The following is a 27,263-nucleotide window of genomic DNA, read 5'->3' on the forward strand; positions in this document are numbered from 1 at the left end:
GAACAAATGGTGATGGATACGACCTTGCTACGTAGATAAGAGGGTGTATGCTAAACAGATATCCGAAAGTGGTATATGAAGGAGCAGAATCGATGCGAAAGCTGATGAGTAGTGGTGTGACGCAAGGTCCAGTGCTGGGACCATTGCTGTTTAATTTGTACATAAATGATATAGGAAATAACTTGAAAGGAAATATTGAGTTGTTTGCTGATGATGCCAAATTAAGTAGAGTAATAGTTAATGAAGGTAATGTGGAGAGTTTGCAGGATGATTTAAATAGTCAGGGGCAAACGATAATGGACATCAGTTTAATGTAAAGTTACGCATTTTACAAGCTGTGCAGCACACTGATGAAAATGTACTCCAAGAAATAGATGAAACTAGGAATTCGAGCGTTGTGGTAGACAGTTGAAGTTTAGAGGACATGTTGCTAAGGCAGCCCATAAATTTACTTGGCTAATGAAGAACACATTAATAAGTAGAGATAAGGAAGTTGTTATTCCTCTTTATAAGGCCTTGATACGCTCACATCTGGATTACTGTACTCAAGTCTGGTCACCTGGGTTTCTTGGGGATGTGGAAGCGGTGGAGAGGATTCAGAGGAGAGTGACCAAGATGGTGAGTGGCCTGTAGAATGTGCCCTATGAAGATTGAAGGTGTGTGGATTGCAAAAATTGGTTGATAGGAGAAAAAGCAGGAATATGATAGAAACATTTCAGTAACTTAAAGAGTTTTATAGGACTGAAGCAGGAGAAATGTTTCAACAGTTGGCTAGAAGGACCAGAAAGGGGGATCATCCCTGGAAGTTGAGTAAAAGTGCGGTTAGTAGGGGTGTGAGGACTAGATTTTTCACTTGGAGAGATGTGGATGAATGGAACGGATTGCCAGAGTTATTTGTCAGTGCTTTGTCTGTTAATGGATTCAAGGAGAGGTAGTATAGAGTGTGTGGATAAATTGGATCTCCAGCGATGAGTCTTCGGACTCCATGGAGGTGCCCGTATAATAATAATAATAGATACTCTTCATAGTTGATGGTAACGTGTCTGGTATTTTTGAACCATTCTTCCTCCTCCATGACCATCAGTCTGTGTATAGCTATTGGACGCACTAGACTAGCACTCACCCGAAATTTCACTTCGATCCTAAGGTGTTCTATTGGGTTCAAATTGAGATCCTGAGTGCATCACTCAATTTTGTTTTACATTTTACCTGAGTTATGCTACAAAAGCACTTGATATATGACATGGCGTATTGTGGTGTTGAAAGAGACCTGCCAAACTGTAGGAAGCATTGCATTATGAAGTCTAATGACCATCAATGTTCACAAGCATGACCATAGGAAGGCGAGACCTTCACAGGAAATAAAGTTCCAGTCCATTATATTTCCATGAAACTTCACGGTTGGGATGATGCACGCGAACCTAAAGCGTTCCCCAGACGAACAAAACACTATAGACTAGTCACTCACATTTATACCAGTACACTTGGCACTACTGCTTGCCATACTTGACGTTATGCTTACAGGCAACTACGTTTTCATAGAAACCAAGATTGTCTAGCAATAAATAGTGTCGTGTTACTAATTTGGACTCCTGTAGACTCTTGGAGCTTCTGGATGGTCCATTCTGCATTCTACCGATGACGTTTCTGTACTATCCTTCTGAGCATCCTTTAGTCATATTTCCTGGCTTCCTGAGTCTTCACATGCTTTATTGTCTGAGATTCTATTCTCAAATTTCCATTAATTTGTTATAATGTTACAGTTGAGTTTGAGTGGTGCAGTAAAGGATAAACATCCTGCGATAACACACATTTTGACGATCGTAAGTTGTTCTGCAAGATCAACAACTTTCATTCTAAAAGAAGCGTGAAACAATAGTTATTCCACATAAACAGAATCATCCCTCTTCTTTTCTAATGTCAATGGTGTCTGATGTTAGTTCTTCCATGAGCTGTTAATGACACGCATCCTCAATACTTCTTTAACAGACAGCGACACACACACACACATTGATTGATCGTGTGGCCATGCCATGGAACTACAGTATGTTTGTATATTGTTAGGCGTTAAATGTCAGATTAATTATCTTAAAATGACTGGATCCAGACTAACTGAATGTCATTTCCAAAGTCATGAAAACCCGCATCGTCTTTGGGATTGATTTGGTGAACTGCAGAAAACAATTTCTCATGTGTGTGTGTGTGTGTGTGTGTGTGTGTGTGTGTGTGTGTGTGTGTGTGTGTGTGTGTGTGTGTGTGTGTGTGTGTGTGTGCAGAGGGTTGGTTTCATTTATGAAACAAAGTTTACAGTTTCAAAGGAAGTGCAAATAAAAGGAAATTAACTTGCGTTTACCGTTTTACTCAGTGTAGACGTTAAGCTTTTATAGATGACTTGTAGCATCGGTTAATTAACTTTTATGACCTCTTCTTTGCAGCAACAAATCAAAACATCAAACTAACCCGATTTTTCATTTAAAACGGGTTTATCCCTTATTAATATGCGTAATCTATAGAGGACTTCTTTTTCTGTTATTAATCTTACTTTAAAGATAGGGAAGCGTCTTTATAACATTTATAAACAACCATACGAAGTTGCACTAACATATAAACGTATTGATAATAATTCTCTTTCAAAATTTATAGAAGAAATAATATAAAATTCAAAACAAATTTTATATAATAGGATGCGTCGGAAGTAAGCTCATATCGGAATCCGAATTTTATTAAGAAAGCAGATCTAATTTCTATAGCAAAGATCGGTAGATATTTAACATGGTTAAAGGTCAATGGTAAGTAACATCCATAGCGATTTCTGGTTTAATTAATTTAATTATTAAGTTATGAAGGCAACAGTTTCATTGATTGTTTCGAGTATCATATCGTATAATCATAACAAGTACCCAGTTGTAATAAGAGACAATGACAATAATCCAGTTAACATTATCTCATTAGGAAACTGTGCTTGTAATTAAGAGCAAATGAATACAAATCAACACACCAGTGAAATGTTTAATCCTGTTTACATTTTCAAGGTCATTTTCTGAGGAGAGAAGATGTGAATTTGCCAAATAAATTCAACCAAAGGATTTTAATTGCATCGATTCGCAGAAACTTTCATATAGTTTGTAATATCTGGAATAGGTTCTTGAATTGTCCAAGTGCGTAGGCAACTTATCCCGAATAGGAACAATTGCAGTCATGTCATCTCTTTGTTAGTTTTTAACACGAGCTGACAACACGTTATTATAATCCTACATTATCAGAACTACTTACAACAACAAGTTGAAGGCCGTTTAAACAAGCAGTCAATGATTTCATCCGTTGATTGTAAAGTATTTGCGTTCATGGCGAAATAAGTAGTCAATTGCTGGTTAGGTAGTCATCAAACACACAGTGATGCAACATTTTTAAGTATTAGCAAGACTTTTCAAGTACACTTTCAATAAAAGACGCAATTTATTATACTTATTTTATTTCTTTGAAAAGGAAACGACTGTGTCTAACCTAACATGGTCGTAAACCATTCGACTAATTTTGATGAAAATTTTCACGATATACAGTCAGTCAACGATTGATTAATTTCTTTCATAATGAAAACATGAACTTTATCCAAACACATAGTTTAATTAATTACCTTTTATGTACGTAAAGAACGAAATGTTAGATGGCGCTGTAGTGTGTCTTTACAATCTTAGTGTTTCAATACATTATAACGCAAGGTATTATAATGCATTGTGTTATAATGTAATCGAACACCTGCTCCACGCTCGTGCATTTTACCTTAAGGACAATAGTTGCATCATGTCTGGCGTTAAACAAAGAAAAAAAGAAATAAGAAAGAGGAAATATTGTGTATCCGATAAGTGCATATTTATTGCCCTCAAACGAGTCGGCGCTGAAGCTATTTTGTGGTGCTGAAGTGTGAAGATTTTATCATTGTGTAATTTAGACAAAATTGCGAAACTCAATTACAATTTCCTGTTACGTGTGGTAAAACTATCTCAGAAAACAATAGCAAAAAGAGATGATAGAGAACAGAACGTAGTTAGACATAGATAAGATGCAAAAAAAAAAAAAGATAAAGGAGGAAATGCAATAGTGTTGTAGAGAACAGAAGACAAAAAAATAAAACCATATATGTTCAATAAAAAGCCGGATTGGTAGAGTTTACATAAAAAGCCAGCAATCATAGTGTCTGTCAGGATTTTCAGTTGGAAGTATAGATTTGAATGAGCCAATGTTTTCAATTCGGAAGTGATATCAAAGCAGGACGGGAAAGTTTGAATCTCAGCAATTTGTAATCATGTTAGATATAGAAGAAAGAAGTCTACAAAATAAATTTTGTACTTTGATCCTTAATGATGGAAATTGGACTGCAACACTACTCTCTCTCTCTCTCTCTCTCTCTTGCTTGCCAATAACTGCTGACTTCATATTTTTCTTTTCCACAGTTAATCAACAACAACTGATATGAAGAGCATTGACTGCTTTCTCTGACATAAATTGACATTCTGTAATAAAAAGATGACTGAGTTGTGCCTTATATTGAAGTTGCTCTTTTAGTCACAGAGCAGATATTCGTATTTGAGTTTACATACGAATTTCTGTAGTAAGATTAGAGCACTAAGCATGTGCCACAGCGTCCAGTAACTGTGTACATTGTATTATATACTAATTTCAGGTAAGAACAATTCCAGTACAAAGGTGTGGCAGAAAAATAGTCACAAGTGCATGATGGAAATACTTTAATTCACAGTTAAGTCGTCCAATGCAAATGTATTCAAATAGCAAATTCACATGGGATACAGCTACACTAAGTCTCTGGATTTCTTTAAGATATCTAATCCTAGTTAATACTTTCTGGAAGTTTATCCCAACGATCGATTACCGTTTCATTAAAACTATTTCTTCGAGTCCTTTCTTACGCTTCTTGTAACTTAAAAAAACCAAAGTGTTTGATCATAAAAGTTTCACTACACTTCTTTTGTCGTATCATGTTTCTTCAGATACGGACTTCATATTTGTTGTATAGTATTCTAAATAAGGCCTGTAAACTATTCTTATATAAGGAGATAAATTTATCTTTGGGCCTGTTAGTAAAGTTCTTGTTAACCGATTAGACAATCATCATCATCCCTTTATGTTGGGCTTCATTCTTTCACAGTAATCTGACTTTATAGAAACCTATTTAATAATAATAATTCGTGGAACTAGAAAGATGCGATACTCTAATTTCTTTAGACAATTTCATATTTGATTAATATCATAATGTTATTTTCAACTTCTACTATTAACTTCATTATCACCTCCGACGATCTGTTACAGCCAAATAACTTGGCTACTATTACCCAACTATTCTTGTTCATCCATTCTTCATAATCTCCTGTTCAATCAAGTGTGTTCTCTGATTGGTTTGTCTCTTTTCAGGAGGGGACAATTTATGATTCAGAAAACCTGCTCTGCCTATTTCCATATGCAACTGATTAACTAATTGAAAAGCTCTTAAAAAGGTTTAGCACTTCCTCGATAGGATTCAAACATAGATCCTTCCGGTTGGACATTCGCTATTCCAACTTCACTACGAAGGCACAGGTTTTAGTTTATCCGAATCTAAAGAGTGAATTACTCTTTGAGTTTTATCACCCAAGTGAAAGGCTTTACATTTTAAACTATTAAACCATAATTCCATTTCTTAGATCAATAAAATACCCTATTTAAATCTGAGCGATACTTATTTTCCATTCTTAACTGCTTTTTATACATTTTGCTATTGACTGCAAATTCTGTCTTGAAAGTTTTAATTCGTAGTCGAAATCTTTGATAGAAAAATTAACAAGAAATGGGTATAACGCTGATCTTTGTGGAACATCACTAGTTACACGAGGTCAATACTACTCTCTCTCTCTCTCTCTTTTCTTCCTTAAGCAAGGCCTTATCTTTAACATCATGTTAAGTTTGTAAAGGAGACGATGAAGCGATACTTCATTGAATGTTTTACTGAAATCCAAATATATCGAAATTTATCTCAGCATATCATTTCATTGTAATTAGTTTCCTAATAACTAAGTCTGATAAACAGGACTTCCACTTAACTAAAACCATATTGTAATTTCCTTAAATAATTTTTATCAAAATGTAAATGTCTCTGTTGATTGTCCTTAAGAAGAAATTCTATTTCTTACTATGGATGCTAAACACAAAAGACAAAAGTTCCCATTTTCAACTTCGATTCTCCTCTTTGAAGTGAGATAACATCTGCTTCTCTCCAGTCGAATGGAACCTCTTGCAACACTTGTGGCTAATAATCCCAAAGCATTTCCTCGTTCTGTGTTGGATCCTTTTCACCAACTTTTCAGAGGATGTCCTTAATAAAATAATCTTATAAACAAAGTCCTTAGGTTCGGTTTCTTTCATGCTTCGAGTCGTTTAGAAATCTATGGTGAATGAACTAAAGGTAGGAAATACAAGGCAGGAATTTACCCATTGAGCTATCTGCCTTTTTAGACACCCAAAAGAGAAATAAAACAAATGTGGTACGCTAAATCGACTCTGCCTTGTTAATCACAACCGAAGTCTGACCTGTTCTTGATGCCAAACGTGCAATACAAATCTAACAGGTTAAAATGCGACGTGTAACAGGTTTTAGAGGATAAGTCTACAACTTATGGAGACAAATAAAAGCCACGTTTCTGCTTGATCGTTTTTTCGTCACCACTTTCGCGGTAAACGTATTGATTGTCCTTAGGTAACCTTGGCAATACAGAGTAACTGCACACCTCAGCGGTCATGCGACACTCCACTGCTACAATTAACCCTTAACCGAACCGGCAACAAAACGATTCTACTTTGAAAGGCGACATTAGAAACAGAGCAGCTCTTTGCTTCAGGTCAAGGGTCGACACCGAATACCCTTTCCCCATTGTTTTCATCGCCACTTATTAAGACTGACAATGCCGTTCTGACGCTACTGGTGTCCTTCGTACGTGGTAATATTGGCGTAATGCAAGAAGAAACCCGTCGTCATCACGAGGCCGCAATTTGATCTAGAGGAGGGAGATGGATGTGACGCGAAGCCATTTGATAGTTGAGTTACCTGCGGTGTCAGGTAGAACAAAAAGTGCTTGAAAACATCACCAATAATAGCGCGTTTACTACAGCATTGCCTATTATTTTATGGACAATGTACAATGCAATCCAGACAGTCGATACCCACAAATTCATATTTATTTGCCATTAATAGCTGCCACGGGACATAGTTTTTGTATGCATTTTCATTTCATTATTCATATTTCGCATCTTGCTTTAAGTACTGGTCCTGAAATGAATATTTTAGGACCAGTAGAGTCGTGTATTATCTGCTATGTAAAGGTATGTCGCAAACATCCATGCCCTAGCGAGAATCATGCTTGCATCCTGTTCGTTCGAGAGTATTCTGGACTGACATTTTTTTGATTATTCAATAATCAAAATAATCATAATTCTTATGATTATTTTGATTCTTTCAGTTAAGATCGTTTTTTTCTTTTAGCTAGCGATCTAAACGCTGACATATCAGCTGGTAATTAGTTTACGGAATTAACAACCAGAAAATTTTCACCAGTACAGCCGCTCTGGGCTGGCAGACCATGCCTTAGATACCCACCACAAAATTCGTTGGAAGAAAACAAAAATAATTCATCGCAGCAAGTTTAAATACGAAAGATTATTCAAAGAATCTTCAGCAGCTCTAAAAAACGTTCCTAACCTCAACAAATTTGGGTGCATGAAACTACCCCAAATTTGGGAGACTTACATTATGAGAACTTCAGCCCAACAGCCAAGACTACCAAATTAGCCCGCAAGAGGGCACCATTAGGACTTAATGAACAATATTAGTTTCTTGCTTTCTTCCTCATTTGCTTTGTGTTAGTGCCTGCGTGCACATACCATATCTTTATGTTCCTGAAGATGGCAATGTGACGTTGCCGAAATATAGAAGTGATTCATTAAAGTTACCTTTAATTAATATACTTCATTTGCGTTGTTAATTCCGTAAACTAATTACCAGTTATGTCTGACCAACGTATAAGCCTTGCTACTAGTGACATATCAGCTGTTGCCGCAAGTGAACCTAGCAAAAAAAAAAGCAAAACTGTTACAAAAAAAAAAAGTTCAGAATTTATTTGAAATCATTTTTAATAAAAGTTCCGAATATTAAAAACTGCAGCGCATTGCCGTGAAACGCCAGTTTTGCCGTCACTGTAGGCGTGTTATATGAGGTGTTACAATCCCATTCTGAAAATAGATGGGAAAGCGGAAAATGGCCTTGGCCTAGTAATTAGAAAGAATATTTGTGTTCGATTGATCACTAGTTTCCCACTCGAACTGCTAGGATTGTAGAAAATTAGCAGGATTCTCATTTGAAGCATTTCACGTAATAAATTGGTTTGTTTTTAGTTGATAGTTAAGCATTTCCAAAACTTTCACAATACCGAATATTTTCTCTGTAATCAATAAAGGAGAATTTTTCAGTATAGAGATATATTACTTGTTGATTTTCAAATAAGTCCAGAAATACGAAATCAATCTACCGTAGAAACATAATGCCATTTATTATAATGAAATTCACTCCAAAATTTCTTGTCACATTACAAGTACGAGTTGAATTTTTCTGATTTTGATTTTTCTCAAAACGACCATGAGAGTTGGCAGGGATTATTTCAATATATTTGAAATATTTGAATTGTACTTTACACCTGCTTATGTGAAAAACTGATATTTTGTCCGGGGGGGGGGAAGAAAGAGAGAGAGAGAGAGAGAGTTTGACTTGAGATTTTTTCGTAACTTTGATATTGCTAGTTGTAATAATATGGATTTTATGTAAATCAATTTTACTCAGATTCCAAAAATACTTTATATTAAAATAGATTTTAAACACATCGTGTAACTTTAAAAGAAATATACTAGCACACAATAACCATTATAACACTGTGGTTGAATGCATTTAAAGAACTTTACGGGTCTGAAAAATTACTTTGTCAATCACTCCTACAAAAAGGTTATAAATCTATGGCACTGTTAGTACCATGGAGGCTAAGGATTTGATTATCCAACTAATATTTACATGGATGTCCTTATGTTATACTGCCTCTAAGCATCAAGCCTTTTGTAAGTTAATTGCCTGCATGATGCTCTGGCATACGGAACTGCTACAATAAGCTTCAGTTTATTTGTAGGACGATACCTTTTGGCATTTCTCTTCACATGTTCCTCAAATTCTGAATAGCATCCAAATCAGTCTATTGGGTGGATTAATCTCCATGCTTCATATGTGAATGAAAAGGCTATTAGTGCACGTTTCTTGCAATACCGTCTTGATACACAAAATTATTACGAAACAAAACAAAAATCCCTCGCTGAGAACCTCATAAAAGGTTTGAAGGACTCTAATATAGCAAGAGCATTCATCATTCCTTGCGCTACTTGCACCCCTGCCAACATTGCTGGCTGCAGCACAACTCCACACTGTTAACTGATGTAGATGTTTGCTTGCTTGCCTTCCTGAATTGTGCAAGATGGGCGGAATTCTCAGTAGATTGCCGTCTAACATATCCACCGCCATTAGATGCAATTTCAGAACTATAGTCTTGCTTAAAATGACATTGATTGATAATCTAACTAAGGAAAGTGTTTGTCTACAGTATTCTCTTCTTTCTTGGATTATTGAGTAAGTATCCAGCGCGCGCTATCTCACCGACCCTTCACATTAGCTCCTCCTCCTTCATAAACAGTGACAGAAAGGACTTCACATTGATATTTGCTTTTCATTCAGTTGAAAGTTATGTTTTTTTTTTTCGATTTTTTTCGATTGACTATAGATTATCGTACATGTACAGCTAATGGATAGACATTAATGCATCACTGTTATTTATGTTTCCATTTGTACATATTTTGTGTCGCTCTTGTTACAAACGCAGCTATTTCATAACGTATAAGGCTGTGACACTTAAACATTGAACACTTTGCTCCATGGTCTTAGCCCACCTCATTTCAAAAAGATACACTTCAAGATAAATAAAGATAAAGATTGTTATTTTTACGCTATATTTATACAGACCAATAAAGATTAGCTTTCACTGAAAACAGTAATCATATCATTATTTTGTGTATATGACGATAGTTAAACAAAAGAATATTAAGAACTGAAAAAAGTAAATTTAAATTCATATGTTGAAAGAGACCATTTCAGTTATACAAACAAATAATTTAAATGGTAACACTGTCTAAATTTAATTACCCTAAACAAAGTGCTTAATGATGCTTGAGATAAATACAAAAAAATATTTGAAATACAAAACGATTAATAAATAACATAAAAATCTTGGAATGATAGGAGAGATCGAGGGATATGAAAAGGAGGTTTTCATAATCTTACCAAAATGTCTTCTTATAAGATCCAGCAACTTAATTGCACCAAATCCACTGTATCATCATGCACATAATTAAACTTTCTAGAAGTGTAAATAACGTCAAGATAACAGAAAGAATCCGTACCGTCCTCATGGCGGTTTGCTGCTAATGTAAGCCGCACTTTTACTTCGTTCTGGATTTCCACGACAACCTATATTTATCTTCGCATCAGCAACCTCACGGAAGAAACACCGAAAACAGAAAAGTTCTTATGTGAGGATGATGTAAGCTTACCGTAGTTAGATGGCGTCAGTGCCAATGCAAGCTGACGAAAGTAGACTTGGGGGAGTCATAGGGGGGGGGGAGAAGAAAAAGTTAGCACTATTTTAAACCGGGCTTCTCTGCAATACAATCCAGCGATGCGGGTAAGTAACATCGATGGAGCTGACAATAGTGTACATGAGGGGGGTGATTTCAATTGATATCTGACCACTCGAGAATGAATGTGCGGCACGTGGGCTTACTCGAGACCCGTTTATTGTGACATGTCTGGATTTGAGCATGCGCACAATGTTATTTCTCTCTCTGTTGGCCTAGTTCGTAATGCCTTGTTTGTCGGTCAAGTTTACACTACACATTGCGCACAGCATTGTGGGATTAAATGTACGCATATGTCTCTTTAAAGGATGTCTGCCAGTGACTGTTGGTTTCCACATATCCTGCACGCTATCATTAGGTGGATAGAAAGTGAACGGGATGTTATATCCGAGTAGGTAAATGACAACGTTATCTTGATAACAAGAACTTATAAGTCAATGCATGTATTATTGTGATATTACTCTCTGAAACTTTTTTGAAACATAATAATCGTTCTATTACAGCCTGAAATTTGTTTTTAATATAGACATTCGGCTTTATAAGTGCCTACTTCGATTTGAGTATGCAATGGGATAACCGAATTCAGAAAAATAGGCTCCTATGTTTGGAAACTTTATGGCAAAAGAAGGAATGACAGTCAACAAAGACAATAAGACATTAAAAGAATACTGTAAGAAGGAAAGCACGTGTAATTTAAAGAAGCTACAAGAAAGGGGATACTATACACCGATAAAAATATATATAGAGAGAATTCACAGTATAATAATGTATAATATATATACCAACGATGGTGGAAGAATAATCGTAAAATAAAGAAGATGGAAAGAAGGAATAATAGTGATTGGAGAAAATTAAACTATATCCCTCAAAAGGAAATGGATATAAAGAAAGGTTATGTAAGATATGTGACAATAGAATGAGTTGAGAAAAAAAATAGAATTAGAAGTATAGTAAAAACAGGATAAATGAATGAATTACATGGTATAGAAATATATAGGGTGATCAAAATTAAAGTATCCCTGTTTAAGGCCTTGTGGAACACCATCCAGTGATCGAAATGCTGCGAAACTTTACACTGTGCGTCATGCGGAAGCGACATCTGAGGGAAAAAAGTTGTTCCAAATTCCACCACCAGGAGCGTTGTAAACACAAAGTGCATGGAATTTGCATATCATACAACTTGCAGGTTCCAGGATGGTTTTAAAAGATGTACACGGGATTTTTCCCTTCATTCTGGTTGTTCATACCGTCCACAGTAATAGTAGTAACCTCGCCAACAACGTGCTTTGCTCGTGAAGCTGTGCTACCTAAACAATTTGCAATGCTGCTGTGCATGGACAAATGTTCTCCATGTGCTCTTCCACTCGATTTGAAGAAACGGGAATCGTTGGGAGTTAGATCTGCCAGAGGTAGCAACGAGTGTGAATGAAGTTGCTACAGCCCTTGTGGGGCAGGATATGAATAACAACATTAGTTCCTGCAGTGCACGTGCTGTATCAAGACACGTGAATGTGCCTTTCTGCCCATTCAAGATAGTCCTGACATAGGAGATGAGCCCGCGGGACTTTGAAAGTCGAGTGACATTCGCTTTAGCATTCCTTGCTCGAGTGGAGTTGGATGCTGGGTGGCCGTGGATGATTTTGGAGAGAGAGAGTCTCCACACATCTTTCGATCCGTACAGGAAGGTCTTCGAGAACATTTCACGGAAGCCAGAGTGGTCAGCCGTGCCTTTTCACGGAAGCCCTGCGTTCCCCACTGTATGGGGAACGCAGGGCTTCCCCCCTATGACTTCTGATTCTGGGGATTTCTCACAGACAGGGTTTATCGGGATCATCCTGATAACTTGCCACTGCTGAAAGACAGCATAACGCAGCATGTGCACAACATCACTCGGGACCAGCTGTGTTCTGCCATTGAACACACTGTGCAAAGACTGCAGTTTGTGGCATACCGGGAAGGGCAGCACATTGAACGTTACAGCCCATGAATGCAACAAGAAGAGAATAAAATGTGTTATTTATGCTTCTGTCGCTTTTCTCTTTCTTACACACACACACACACATAAAAATTACTACATCTATATTCGTTACGTCAGACAGTGCACCTGGGGATGCATTTCCCTGTTTAAGGCCTTGTGGAACCATGTTTCTTCTTAAATATGGTTTCCCAATGAAGCATAATGCATTCTTGCGAAGTTTTGCAGCATTTTGATCACTAGGTGGAGCTATTATTAGATTATAATAGCTCCACCTTGTTATAATCTAATATAATTATTAGATTATAACAAGGCCTTAAACAGGGATATTTTAATGCTGATTATTCTGTATAACAAATTTATACATGTGATGAAATTAAACGCGAAAAAATACTTCAAAATCAAAGAGCTTCGAATCATGTTTGTGTTATTATTCTGTTAAGTATAAACGAAATCTTGATGATAGTTTGTAGTTAGCAAAAGGTAATAAGGCCACGAGGCGAGGATATGATGTATGCCATCGTATGCTTTTTTTTTTGTTTCCTAATGGTTTTAGGCTGTGATTCTAACCCAAAATATTCCAGCCAAATAGTTCGTGTCGGAGATGCTATTCTATAATTAAAGCTATGAGTAACATATCATTTCTAAGAGTTAAGCGATTTACAGGGACACGATATTTGGAATATATTTTGGATATGTTATACAAGATGTCTATAGAACTTTGTATTGTCTTCACTGTCTAGACGTAGCAGTGTAATCCTATGAAGTTGTTCATAGTGATACGGTATTAGGTCCACTGGTTATAATTAGTGCTAAATCATGACTACTAGGTCCTACTGTGATGCGATGAACAAATGAGTGTGTCCTATGCAGTTTTATGGTACGGACTGTTACACCTTCCAACACGGCAGCACCCATGTTCCAAAGCTGCGTTTGTAAATACTTGATTTAACAAGATCTAAGTGACTAGCACGGAGACCTAACTTAAGCACAATAAAGAACATTTGTGGGATGAACTAGGACATTTATTATAATTAGTACAAAAAGAATAAATTTATGATAATGGACCGCGCAATTGGACAATCCTATATAAGAGATTACTTATCGTACAATGACTTTGACAGATCGTTCTGCTTTTTCCAAAAATGGAAGTACGTGGAATTCAAGTCAGACTTGCTGCTTCTACGAATTTGTTTTGGGTGAACACGTGCATAGAGGTGATCGCTGATTTGGGCACTAACTTCATCCCGGGGAGGGGAGGGGAGCGGTGCTGAGACATTTTTGGGAGTCTAGAGGAAGTCAGGCGTGATCATATATTTCCCTGTTTTCATGTAGCGGTTAGTATTGTGGAGAATCAGCAAACTGTGAAGTATACCAATTTAAAATGAGGATGCTGTTGGTTCAAAAATTAGCTGGAAGAATAAGTCTTTCACACTTTGCTTCTGAGATATGTAGAGGTAGAATTTAATTCTTTGAAGATCAGTGTGTGTGTGTGTGTGTGTGTGTGTGTGTGTGTGTGTGTGTGTGTGTGTGTGTGTGTGTGTGTGTGTGTGTGTGTGTGTGTGTGTGTGTGTGTGTGTGTGTGTGTGGGCGTATTTGGGTATGGTGCTTGCCAGGAAGATATGTGAAGGATATATTATACGTTATGGAATACAAAGAGAGCTAGGTGTGAACATCATTGAAGAGAAAATGATTTACCAGAGTAAAATCCCATTTCTTAACCTGGGGAGATGTTTCTCCTGCTGTGGATGAGGACCCGTTATTTGAGTGGCTGGAACACCAAAACGTATACTGATATTTGCCAATTCTACGTTGCCTAAACTGCGGTAGTTCAATTTTCAAATGATCCAGTGTAAGTTAAGCCACATACCCTACTGTTACTAAGGGTTGTGGGGAATGGCGTGGAAGTATAGCGAGAGGAAACAACAGTTCAGAAGTCAGACTGAAAAGCACAGAATTTAAATCAAACTCTTAGAACACCTTTGAAAAGAGTTAGAAAAGTAGGTTAAGGCGAAGACTAAAAAAAAAAGCAACCTTTCTACAGGAACTGGCTGCCATTTTGACAGTGGAATGTTCTAAGACATACATCTAAGTATTTTTTTATGGATTTGAAAGCATATTATACTTGTCCATAAATTATATTCTTTTCATTCATATTCCAGGCGAGCTACAGCAAACAAAACTTTTCGCAAGACGTATCTTCACGACTACTTGTGCATAGAGAGCAGCTGACTTTACACCTAGCTCTCTTTGTATCCCATAAAGCATAATATACCCTTCACATAGCGTGTGTAATACAGCACTATGGTGAGAAGTCACTTCCTAGACTAAATTTCCCGGATTGTACAGTGATACACCATTTTACTACTTGCATATCAGAAATATGACTTTTGTAATCGAAATGGTTCTCTACAGGTTTAACTTCCACTGATGATAACCCTAATGAAAGTCTATTTTTATAGATTTTGAGAAAATTATCTTACAAGTTCATTTTCGTTGCATAATTTGTCAAATTTCAACGCTAATATAAGATTTCAAAAAATTAGCATTTGTACGGTTAATAATTTATAGAAAACATATCCAAATTCGAAATATTTATTATTTCATAAACTTGAAACAAAATTGTAATAAACGAATGTGTTTTTTTTTATTTAAGGAAGGATAGAATATGATAGCCGGTGGAATAGAAATTTAGCAATCCTTCTCACGAACTTTCCTAAAATTTATGAAGCTATAATTTTTAAATAATGGATGCTCTTACTATGGGGTTACGTAATGAATTCAGTCTCCAAATTACCACACTTCTTATTTGATACGCAGACCAAGAATTTTATCAACATTCGATTAGTATACGATATTGAATGAAAAACAATAAAAAAGTCACCGATGATAGTAATTACCAAATACCAAACATAAAGAGAATCAATAAGTAATGTTGAAGTTGATTTTTTTTCCCTTAGAGTAAATTAAAAAATTAAAATTAATTAAAAAAATTAAAACAAAATCAAATCGAAGCTTTTGTTTTAATTTGTGCCTGTTAATTGCGTCTATTCTAATGGTCGGGGTTTGCCTATTTTGTGTGATGAAAAACTCGAGTTTTCAGGGAGCGAAAATCCCTTCTTTAAGAGACCGTATAACTCACCTTCAGTTGAAAAGTCGTAACAAAGCTTCTTCCATCCTAGATGGGACTAGAACACTAGTCTTTCCAAACTCCAAGATTAAATATTTCAGGGAGGGAAAAATCCCTTCTTTAAGAGACCGTATAACCCACCTTCAGTTGAAAAGTCGTAACAAAGCTTCTTGCATCCTAGATGGGACTAGAACACTGGCCTTTCCAAAATCCAAGATTAAATACCCTACACTTAAATGTAGCACCTGCAATATAATTCATCATTGAGGAATTGTTCTGCGTATCATTCCTTTCAACTCTGTTCTCGATTCACGTGCCCACCCTCCAAACTCTTTTCCCTTCTCTCAGGTTACATAAGGAACGGTATTTGAAGGCAGTCATATCCTGAAAAAAAAAAATACACATCAAATGGAAAGTGTGTTCTCTGTCATAGAAAAAGATCTCTAATTAGGTTATGATTATGATTATGTCATCGCCCAGTGTCAGACCACCGCCCAGCTTACGAGAAGGCAGTTTTCACATATTATCTAACAGTTAGCCCGCTCAAGATACTGATACCAATATGCCATTATCTAACAGCCTTTCGTAGGTGGGGCTAACATAAATTCAGACTGTCCACCTTTCTACGTTAGGGTCCAAACAAAATTTATTGTCGTTAAGACAAGCTTGGTGTTGATTTTATATCCTGTTTATTATTTGGAGCAGATTGACGTTATTATAATAACCTGACGTATTAGACAGAAAAATTGAGTGCATTTTTGGCGTAGCTAAGTTTTGTGTTGTCTGTTTTCTACACACGAATACTGGACATATGAAAGAAACAAAAGCATAGTATACTAAACCAGCAGCTTATATTGCAAGTCTGATCATCTGCGAGAACTGTAGATAACAGATGAAGGTCTCATGGGGTCCACAAAGAATAGTTTTCTCAGTTCTGGTCTATAGAACATTACTCGCCATATTTTCCAGAACCTTAGACATCACTTAAGAAAAAACCTTAGATATGTACTTAAGAAAATCAATGACACGCCTAGGACGTAGATGCAAGAACATCTTATAAATGTGCGGTTTCAGTTTTATTCTCCCGTAGTTGCTGTTAAAAAAGATTTTTCCTGATAGCTTCTTGCTTTTCTCCTCCTTAACTTTATTTTACTTTGGAGTTTATCCAGTTTAAAACTGAAATGCGTCATACTGAAACAAAACTATTAATTTAAAAGAAAACAGGCGTATTTTATTTTTAATATTCAGATATTGTTTATATTGATGCGGTTGAATACGCATTTTCAGATTATATTTTTCAGAGATTTCATTTTCTAATTTTTAATCTATTCATAAATAGACCAATACATTGATTGCATGGAAAGCTTTTTTATAGGTTTGAACCGAAATAATTTTATATTTTCTCATAGAATCTCATATATTCTGGAATGACAACAAATTAACACAGAACAGATATAATTCTTTTTCTAAATATTTAAGATATTAAAAATCATAATGAAGGAGGCGTTGTGTGTTGACCGGTTAACCTCTCCATTATCGAAGTATTTATAGCTCGTAAACGCCTAAGAACAAAGTTTTTACAAAGTGCTAGAAAAGTAAACTTTATGGGTATTGAAGTCATGAGATGCTTACTACGAAAGTGTGAAGACCTACACTACAGGGTGTCTACATGGACCTCCCTAGTTTCAAAGAACGGTAAAAATCGAAATATGTTATGTTCAAGTTGTTCAAACGTTCCAGAGACTCTACAAGTTTCGTCCAGATTTTTTTTTACATAAATTTGGTGAGTGTTCCTTCTCATTTGTACAATTTCGACACCATGATCCATACACTTAAGTAGTAGTAACACGAAACTAGAAATGTCCAATGTGGACACCTTGTATATTGGTACCGTGGGTGGTTGTAGCTAAGAAAAGAGAAAATTGCTGTATGTATTGAATATTGACTCCAACTATTCCAAAGACGTCAACTCCGAAGACAACTAGAAGAAAAACGCCAAAATCGAGACAACAGTTGGATGATAGACTATAAACAAACCAAACTATTGCAAAAACCAAGTGATGCCACTAGTAGCCACCAAGGAAACGTGCAAGACCCTTGCAGTCAAATCCATGCCTCACAGAACTTTGCATATCCACTTCACCAACATCCATGGCCTCAACTCCAACCTTAATAGTGTCCACTACCATCTGCAGTTCACCAAATCCCACCTACTCTTTTTAACAGAAACTCAAATCTCACCTTCCCCAGCACTATTTACCTCAACCTTCCTAACTATACACTATTTAGCTCCTTACGAACCAAGGGTGGCGTCTATGCATATATCCGCTCCAATATACCTTGCCAGAGAGCACCCAGAATCGCCCTATTTCCCTCTCCCACTCAGTCAAATTCATCTGCTGTCTCTATCGCTCTCCTAATACCACCAATCACTCTGAGCTCTTTCATTTCCTCTGCTTAAAAGTTAATTTTTTCCAGTCCCCCTTTCCTAACAGCTAAATCATTCTCCTGGGTGATTTTAATGTCCATAACATCAATTGGCTATCCTCTTCCAGTTGTACAGATCCTGCATGCAGAGATGCTTAAACATTTGCCATCACTAACAACCTTACACAAATTGTTCAAAAACCGACCAGAATACCAGATAACCTGAACCACTCTCCAAATACCCTAGATCTCTTCCTTACCAATGACCCCTCCAAATATGCAGTGAATGTAGTGAGCCCCCTGGGTAATTCTGACCACAACCTAGTGCTCATTTCCTCTCCCATGCAACAATGCTTACACAGTCACTCCCACACAAGAGTAGTTTGACATTATAACAGAGTCAACTGGGACAGTCTCCAAGACACTATGCTTCATTCCCATGGTTGGATTATTATTTCCGGCCTTCCAGTCCAAACATATGCACCGAACGTATATCATCAAAGTAATCCTCACTGGCATAAAAACATACATTCCCCAGACTACTCTGAACTTCCGTCCCCTATCCAAACCCTGGTTTTTCCAAAAGATGTACCAAGGCTGCACACATGAAAAATCAAGCATACCACAACTGGCTCAAATCAAGAACCTCCATCCTCCTTCAATGTCTATACTGAAGACTAAAAGGCAGCCATGCCCTTTGGTCTCTCGCCAAGGCAATTGGTCATAACTTTTGCCCTACACTATTCCCACCCCTATTATACCCAAATGACTCAATTGCAACATCACCCTCAGAAAAAGCTAACCTCCTGGCTTCACACTTTGCTTCCAATGCACACATAACTGACAATGGTAAATGCCCTCAGTCATTCCGACTACCCAACACAATTCTCCCTGTATCCTTTTGCCAAAAGGAAATTATAAACCTGTTGTCTAAATTAGACAAAAAAAATCTCCTGGCCCTGATGGCATTCCTCCAATTATCCTCAAAGTCTGTGCACTAGAACCGACTCCTATCCTATGCCGTCTATACATACTCTCTTATTCCACTGGTGTATATATATATATATATCCCAAAGCCTGGAAACTGGTCTATATTCAACCCATTCCTAAAAAGGGTGAGAAATTACTGCTATCTAACTACCGCCCTAACTTACTCACTTCAGTCCTATCCAAAGTGATGGAGAAAACCATCACCTATCAGCTCCTATTCTACAGTGAAGGTACCCAGCTATTAAGCGACCACTAGTACGGATTCCGTCGATGCCGATCAACAGGAGATCTACTCTCATACATCACCCATCGCTGGACAAACGCCATGGAGAAATTCTGTGAATTCCAAGTAGTTGCACTTTATATCTCTAAAGCCTTTGACAGAGTCTGGCACAAAGGCTTACTAAGCAAACTCCCATCATTTGGACTGTCTCAGGACTTCTGCAGATGAATTGCCAGCTTCGTCTGGACGCACAGACGGCTCCCTATCCTCCCACCATCCAACTAATGCTGGGGTCCCACAAGGTTCGATTCTCTCACCGATCCTCTTCCTTCTGTACATCAATGACCTACTTCAGTTGACCTCCAATCCAATACACAATTTTGAAGATGACAGCACATTGCACTCCTCTCTCTCATTTGACAAACCTTATTGTACACAACTCACTTCAACACACAGAGCATCAACCACCACTGTTCTTAATTCTGACCTAACAAGCCATCCTCCAATGGGGCTCAGATAACCTGGTCAACTTCAACGCTAGTAAAACCCAGTTCTGTCTTATTTCTCACAAAAAAAGAACCATTTTTCCCCAGCATTATTTTTGATAACACTCAAATCCCCAGACAAGACGGACGAAATTTCTCTCCTCGGAATTACCCTGACATCAAGCCTTTCCTGGCATAAACACATCACAACCATTGCATCCTCAGCTTCCAAAAAAAAACTACGCTTTCTCTTTCGCTCAAGATGTTACTTCACCTCTAAACAGCTGTTAACATTATACAAATCACAAATCCACCCAGCTCTCGAATACTGCTCTGACATTTGGAGTGGGACTCCTAAAGCTCCCTCGAAATGCTTACCTCAATACAAAGGAGAGCAATTAGATTGATAAATGACCCATCTCTTACCAATTCGTTCCCCTCACTCTCACATAGACGTTTGGCCTCTGCAATTTGTACATTCTATAAATACTTTCAAGGGAAATGTTCATCTGAAACAGCATCAATAATTCCCCCCACTCTGTACTAAGCCCATTGGAATACGCACAGCTGCTGCCCAACATCCTTTCACAGTACACCTTGAAACCCACAGAACAAGTTTCTTTTCCTCCTCCTTCATCCTTGCTACTGCTGTACTGTGGAACAGTCTTCCCCCTAATGTATTTACCAAGGAACACAACATACAGTCTTTTAAATCAAACGTAAATAAGTTTTCCTTTCACAACCCATCACCCATATACGGTACTAACGTACTATAGGTTGACCAGCCAACCTCTCATATATGGGCCCAACATAAAAAAAAAGTAGCAGGAACGAAACGAAGAGGATGAGAAGGAAGGGGATGAGCACGTGTAATCGTTTTGAAAGTAAACTGCAAAGTGTCTGGGCAGTATACGCGTTTACGACCTTTGTAGGTGTTTACGACCTCATAGAGAGAGATGCAAAATTATAGATGAAACTCTGATGAGCGTTGTCCATAGAAATATCAACAGAAGAGTCATCACAGAGTAGGGCTGAAGGTCTGTATGCTAGGAGATGTTTGTTAACTAATTTGAACTAGGTTTTTAATGATGTTTTAGAAGCATATCTCCAAGAGATGAGAATAGTATTGTAAACAATTTCTCAGAGGAGAAGTGTCATCTGAAGAAGAAGCCTAGCTTTTTAGATGCTGATGAAGTTATAGATCTCACATTTTTATGCCAAAATAAATTTGTAGATATTGCCATTCCAAGGGAACCTCTTCTTGATTGAGGACCCAAATACAATCAAGAAGTGATATAGAAAATTACGATTCGAAGGATTGGTAATTTTAACGAAGGATTGAACTAATTTAGTTTTCAGTTTTTTGTCAGTGACTTAAAATGAAAATTTTTTCCAGGGGAAAAAATCAAATCAGGTTTCTTGTCAACTTATGGTCAATCCCTAAACATCCATCAGCATTATGATAGGTAAATATATACTGAAGATGTTATCCATATCAATTCGCCTAAATAAATATATTACAGAAATTTTGAAAGATTTAGATCAAAAATTATTTACTCAAAGTGTTCCATTATCTTCTTTTGTCGATAGCACAGAAAAAGACAAAAAGGACTGTTTGAATTCTTTCTTAATAAAGTACATTATTATATATTAAGTTCGTTCTTTCACCTCATATTAAACGCGATAAACGTTAATATGTTTTTTAACTGAAATCATTTGTATTTATAGTATTGTTGTATTGCATATTCTAGATGCACAACGAATATTAAAACAAGAAGAAGAAGAAGAAGAGGATGATGAAGAATGGTTTGGTAAAGTCCATTTTCATCTATGTTTTTTCCGTGAAAAATTACGATTGACTTCACGCTAAGTTGTAATTTATTGGTATCTGCAACATATGAAACGTTTGGATACGACCATATGATTTAAGATGGTATTTTCCCAGCGAATACTTACATATTTCAAACAGGAAGACTAATGTTGTTGTTGCTTGGTAAAAAACAACAAGATAAATGGTGCTTTTCCAAACATAAAAGAAACGACAATGAAATCTTAACATTGGTCATTCTGTTTGGTAAGGTTACACAATAAGATATTCTGACAATAAAGATCCGGTATCTGGTTATTTTTTTAATAGTCAGCTGTTATATAAACTGGTCTCTTTTCTTTAAGTGTGGCAACACGAACTACACATACTGTCAGACAATAAATCAGGTTGATTTTTGCTTTTCGGTTGATTTCAAACCGGTCTTTGAAAAGGGCAATACCCAATCCTGCATGTAGTCTGTACAAACATTTTCTTATCTGTAGAAAAAAATGCATGAAAGCACAAGAAAGAACAGACAGATGTCTGTTTGGAGAGATCTTTTTATCTGGTTTTCAGACATTAAAAATACATCTGAAAACACGGTTGGCTATTTGTAATCTGATCTCGCATCATGCTCTATTGATTTCATAGTCAGAAGACACCATCAGAATGAAAATTCTGACGTACGTGTATGTAAATCAAGAAGAAGAGAAATCAGTCACCAGTAACGAATCTGTTTGAATTAGAGAAATATAAGCGTAAATGCGCATCGCTACAAGTCCAAAATTCCAATTCAGTAACACTTTTTGGTGATGTAATATCAAGTGAATACGTATAAGAACGAATGACATAGAAAGGTGATATGAGAGACAACACCTGTCTTTGTGCAGGTTACAGAAAAAAAAAAGGCAGCTATTCTGGATCGCTGTCACTTAACCTATTCATGAAAGGTGCTCATTCACATATATTTCCACCTGCATTTGAATACCCTTTTCCCTCCCTACTGTTAAATGTACCGCCTGTTGGTCAATGACACCAGCATCCGGCATTCGCTCAATGATAGAATGAAGAGTGTCTTGAGATTTGGTAGACACCAAAGATCGAGGCAGCTGCGGCATATCCGTAAAGAAAACAGGAGGGGATGGTCTGGGCACATGTGTTTGTCGGATCTGTCTGGAAACAGCTGGATTAAGGTGGAAACCTTAGACAGGATAATTGCTATGGAGACAGCTCTTTGTAGCAACTTTCCTCCACAGATACATTCAGAAGAGTAAGCATTTGAAATACGAAGGAAAAAAAGAGTTCATGTGAGGTTCTTCCAGAGGTGCCTATTAAGATGGATTTTCCAAGCCTATATTTCTTAAATTTCTGCAAGAAAATTCTTTTTAATTATGTAACAATCATTAAACCAAACTCTGAAATCATTTTTCGTAAAACAGATTCACATCTAAAGCTCATTGTCCTACATTTTTTTTAAAGGAGAAAATAAGACAGATTAGTGTCTCTACAGGTTCAGTAGGTGAGCATCGGTAGTTTATTGTATTCATTTGCGCCTGTTGTAAACCCACTTATTAGTGTTCAGGTGGCGAATGCATTCGTAGCAGCTCGTTAAAATAAATGGTGCCTCTAATAAGCATATTTGGTGTTCGTGCCATGCACATCACGCGTCTCGTTGTTGTTAATGCATGAACTTTGTTCACAAGCCATGCAACATATCACGCTCTTGTCATCCAAAGCCAACGTAACAGTAAACTTGCAGCACTTTTGGGTAGAGGTTGAGGATAGGTTGTAGACAAAATTAGAATATTGACGGTTTAGGATGCTGTTTCCTCTCTTTCTCTTACATACGCATGCACGGCTGAAAGTTGGCATACTTTGTATGCTATTCTCGTAACAACAGTAGGATTTCATATTATAATTAGGCAAACAGGTAAGACTTCTTCCAGAGGTCAACAAGATGCCTTTGTTGGATTTTTTTTTTTTTTTTGCCTAAGTTTCTACAAAGACTTCTTGAGGAAATTGAGGGCATCTAGATGCTCTGCTTAAACTTTAAAATATACCCATTTCAAGTTTTCTGATTCAGTTTTTAAATGAGTTTTATCTTCCTAACCATAAACCAGTTGCCATCTTGATTCTAGTTATCATGACTGAAACCATCAACGTATTAAAATTTTACCTTAAAATAGGAAGGGTTGTCGCTCATTTTTATCTTAATCAGTTCTTTTGGCTTTGTTACAATTTGACTAGTTTTTCAAAGGAAATAAAATAAATGATTAGTCTCAATTCCCTTGAAAGGGTTTGTTTACTTGTTTCGTTTATCTCCTTTTTTTCATGTTTGTTCCCGGATATCTTTTGCTATTCAGTTTTTTTCTTATTCATTTCCATACAATCTGTTGCACGTTTCTCTCTCTGTGAAATTGTTATTTTTTTTTTCAAAAGAGAAAAAAAAATTCAGCTTTGCTACGTGTTTTTCATACCTCTTCAACTTATGTTTTTACTATTGTTTGCATTTGAATGTTTTATTATCGTACAAAGCAATATTTGTCTGGATCTTCGATTTTGTATTTTGTTAGTCGAATGTATTTTAGTGTAATGTTTTTTCCCTTTCTTTTTTTTTCTGTTATGATTTCTTCTTTACTTCATCATTGTTGGAGAGACCATTTCTTGATGTGAACAGAAGTAAACCACATTTGATTGGTAAATACTGTAAATATTAAGCTAATTAGGGATTCCTTTATCGTTTAAACAGTTTATTCCATGTATTTCTCGTAGCAGTAATATTCCCCAAATGCTCTTCCATTTAGATACGTTTTTGATCGAGGCTAAACACCTAACAGTGTAAGTACGGAACATTGTGCATCTACATAAATGGCACACAGAGAGAAATATATTGATCAGCCTAAAAATAGCTAATTTAAATCTATAGCCCATAATGTGTATGGTGTTCACTTACCCTTCCTCTCTGTATGTCTCACTTCCTGTACCTTCATACCCCCCCCTCCCTCTTTTTCAAAAAAAAAAAAAAAATCCAGACTAGGCCTCCTCGCTGTTGGAATCACATTCCTGCTCTTTATCCGCCTGGCTTTCCATTAATGTCTGGGCGCGAGACGGGGTTGCCATGACAACGGCTAGTGGTAGACGGCGCTTTGTGGTGCAGACACAAAAGAGAAATAGAGGGTGGATAAGCAGTAGAAAGGGGAGCTGTGTGTCAAGGGATCAGACGGCTGCTATGAAGGTTCAATGGACGAACCTTTTTTTTTTTCTTTCTTTTTCATACATAAGAAAGTTCTGTTGTCTATAGATTATGCTCATATTTCCCGACAGGAGGCAGCACTATACAAGGATTAACAATTGCGGTAATCACAGCAGGGAGTGTTGTCGGGAGTGCTTTTAAGGGAACGAGGCAATTTTTCTCGGTCATCGATGTGAATAGGAAAATACTTCCTTTTTTATAGTGAGGGGTGAGAGGATTGGTGAACGTCTCACATTCTTAGGAACCGATAGTGAATAGAAATAAGATTTTTTGTTGGTGTTGCAGTTGTATTCTAGGGATCATGAAACGGACAAGAAATGGCCCTCAAGTCTGATGAAATGTCTACTGCGTTATCGAGCAATGAAATTATAATGTTAGAATCAGTGCTCTCCTCCATCCTTGGAGTGATCTTTAACCTTGTTTTAATATCATTCAGTTAGAATGAGAAATTTGCATAAAAAATTATATAAGAAAAAAAACCCATTACTTGCCTATCTTTCCCGAGCACTTAAATCCTTGCTATTACGAAGTTCTGGATCCAACCCTATTCGGGAGAGTTAAACTAACTCTAGTCTTCATGCTCACATATTATAACGGTTCCAAATGCAACAGATGAAAGATTTCAGGGAAAGGGAAGAACGGACAGTTGTGATGCAATCCAATCTTTACAAAAATGATCCGACATTTGCTTCCAACAAGGTAGTTAAAGAGGAAGCACTTTCAAGATTGGAGAACAGAAAAAGAGTGATGCATTTTAGAAACCCAAGATGGCACCAAAACACTTTGGAAATGAGTGATTAAAAGTCTATATATAGACGGATGTCGGAAACCAGTTCCCTGCAGTAGAGTCCGCTCCAGGTGGCAAAGCTCCAATTTACTAATAAAAACAAAACACGAAAAAATGGCACGTGTGTGTGTGTGTGTGTGTGTGTGTGCGTGCGCGCGAGCGAATCTCTTTTGGAATTCAAAGCATCCTGGCTACATTCCATTAACATACCCTGAAACAGGATGGAGAGAGAGAGAGAAAGAGAGATAGATGGGGAGAAATAAGGAGAACAAGATTAAAAAAGAAAAAGGATGAAAGAAAGAGAGATGTAGTGCGATATAAAGCACCCCCTAACCCAAATTGTATCACAGAACGAAACAGTTTGAGACGGATGGCTAAGATCTTTTTCATTCTGGACAGATCTGGATAACGCATTCTTGATGTCCCATTTAGATAGCAATTCGCTCTGACACACACACACACACACACACACATATCGTAACCACCAGGCATTCACAATTCATTTATTTCACCGACATTTCTGTTGTCCAGATATTTTTTATAAAGACAGGTTTATATGATGAGTTTCGAGTTAATGTTTAAGAAAAAAAAAAATCTAAGGATTGTGTGAAGGGGGAAAGAGTGATACAACGAAAAGTTATCCATAACGTAGCGAAGGAAACGGTTGACTTGTTCTGTACATTCCTTAGCTAGCACCGTTACTTCAAAAATAACCAACAGAAGCATGCATAAATTCTGTCCTTGGCTTCTTATTGTTAACCTCATTTAGTACTACCTATTAGTTGGTCCTGTCGTGAGGTATAAAAAGGAAGCTCGTGCCATACAAAAGCGTGACACTCATGGCACCATTTTACCCCCGACAAAACTTTCAGGAACCTTGGAACTAACCAGCCAACCAAGACAGTTGACCGAAAACAATATCATTGTTTCACGAAAAAAAAAAAAAAATGAAAATAATGTAGAAACGTTTTTTAAAAAAATTCCATCGAGTTCCTAGAATCCTGGGGGAGGGATGATAAACAGTTATCGCATACTCAATAGCCCCCTGTAGCTTAAGGACTCAGATCAGTTGATTAGTTTGGTTATTTAGATTCTAACAAACAAAGCTACTAAGCGAGTGTATGATTTGTCAACTATATGTGTTCTCGAGCTGGTTTACTTTACGTGCTATGAGAAATGAAAAACCCGAGATCCCAGGAAGGAAAAAAATTCAGCCATCTCACTATGAGATTAGCTAGCACAACTTTAAGTGAAAAGCTTTTATAAAAGTACTTCTCTTACTGGAATAGGAATGGAACTAAGATATTTTCGATTAAAAGGCATAATTGCTACCGACTGTGCTACAGGGACGTTCCTCAGATACCGCTTGTCTAAATCTTGGAACCGATCAAACCACTAGTATCGTTATTTCAACTTATA

At 36.9% G+C, this 27,263-nt stretch overlaps 2 protein-coding genes across 4 annotated transcripts in view; one reads left to right on the forward strand and one right to left on the reverse strand.

The window, feature by feature from the left end:
• LOC150100701 (sodium- and chloride-dependent glycine transporter 1-like) overlaps positions 1 to 27,263 on the reverse strand; it is a 285,409-nt gene that overhangs the window by 156,791 nt on the left and 101,355 nt on the right. Inside the window, exon 1 of one of the 2 annotated variants that reach the window (XM_090402060.1) lies at positions 10,415 to 10,492. The exons of the other annotated variant lie outside the window; for it this stretch is intronic. The gene's annotated coding sequence lies outside the window, so the exon portion shown is untranslated. Of the gene's footprint in view, positions 1 to 10,414; positions 10,493 to 27,263 lie in introns of those variants that run through there. 2 annotated transcript variants of the gene reach the window in all.
• The window catches only part of LOC150100703 (uncharacterized), a 131,723-nt gene that overhangs the window by 9,432 nt on the left and 95,028 nt on the right, over positions 1 to 27,263 (forward strand). The window contains exons 1-2 of one of the 2 annotated variants that reach the window (XM_090402064.1): positions 11,057 to 11,162; positions 21,749 to 21,808. The exons of the other annotated variant lie outside the window; for it this stretch is intronic. Coding sequence (XP_090258190.1) covers positions 21,791 to 21,808 — 18 coding nt within the window. The 5' untranslated portion in view covers positions 11,057 to 11,162; positions 21,749 to 21,790. Of the gene's footprint in view, positions 1 to 11,056; positions 11,163 to 21,748; positions 21,809 to 27,263 lie in introns of those variants that run through there. 2 annotated transcript variants of the gene reach the window in all.

Source organism: Typopeltis vanoorti, chromosome 12 (genome assembly GCF_054136105.1).
Source record: "Typopeltis vanoorti isolate ZY-2024b chromosome 12, IOZ_Tvanoo_1.0, whole genome shotgun sequence".
NCBI lineage: Eukaryota > Metazoa > Arthropoda > Arachnida > Uropygi > Thelyphonidae > Typopeltis > Typopeltis vanoorti.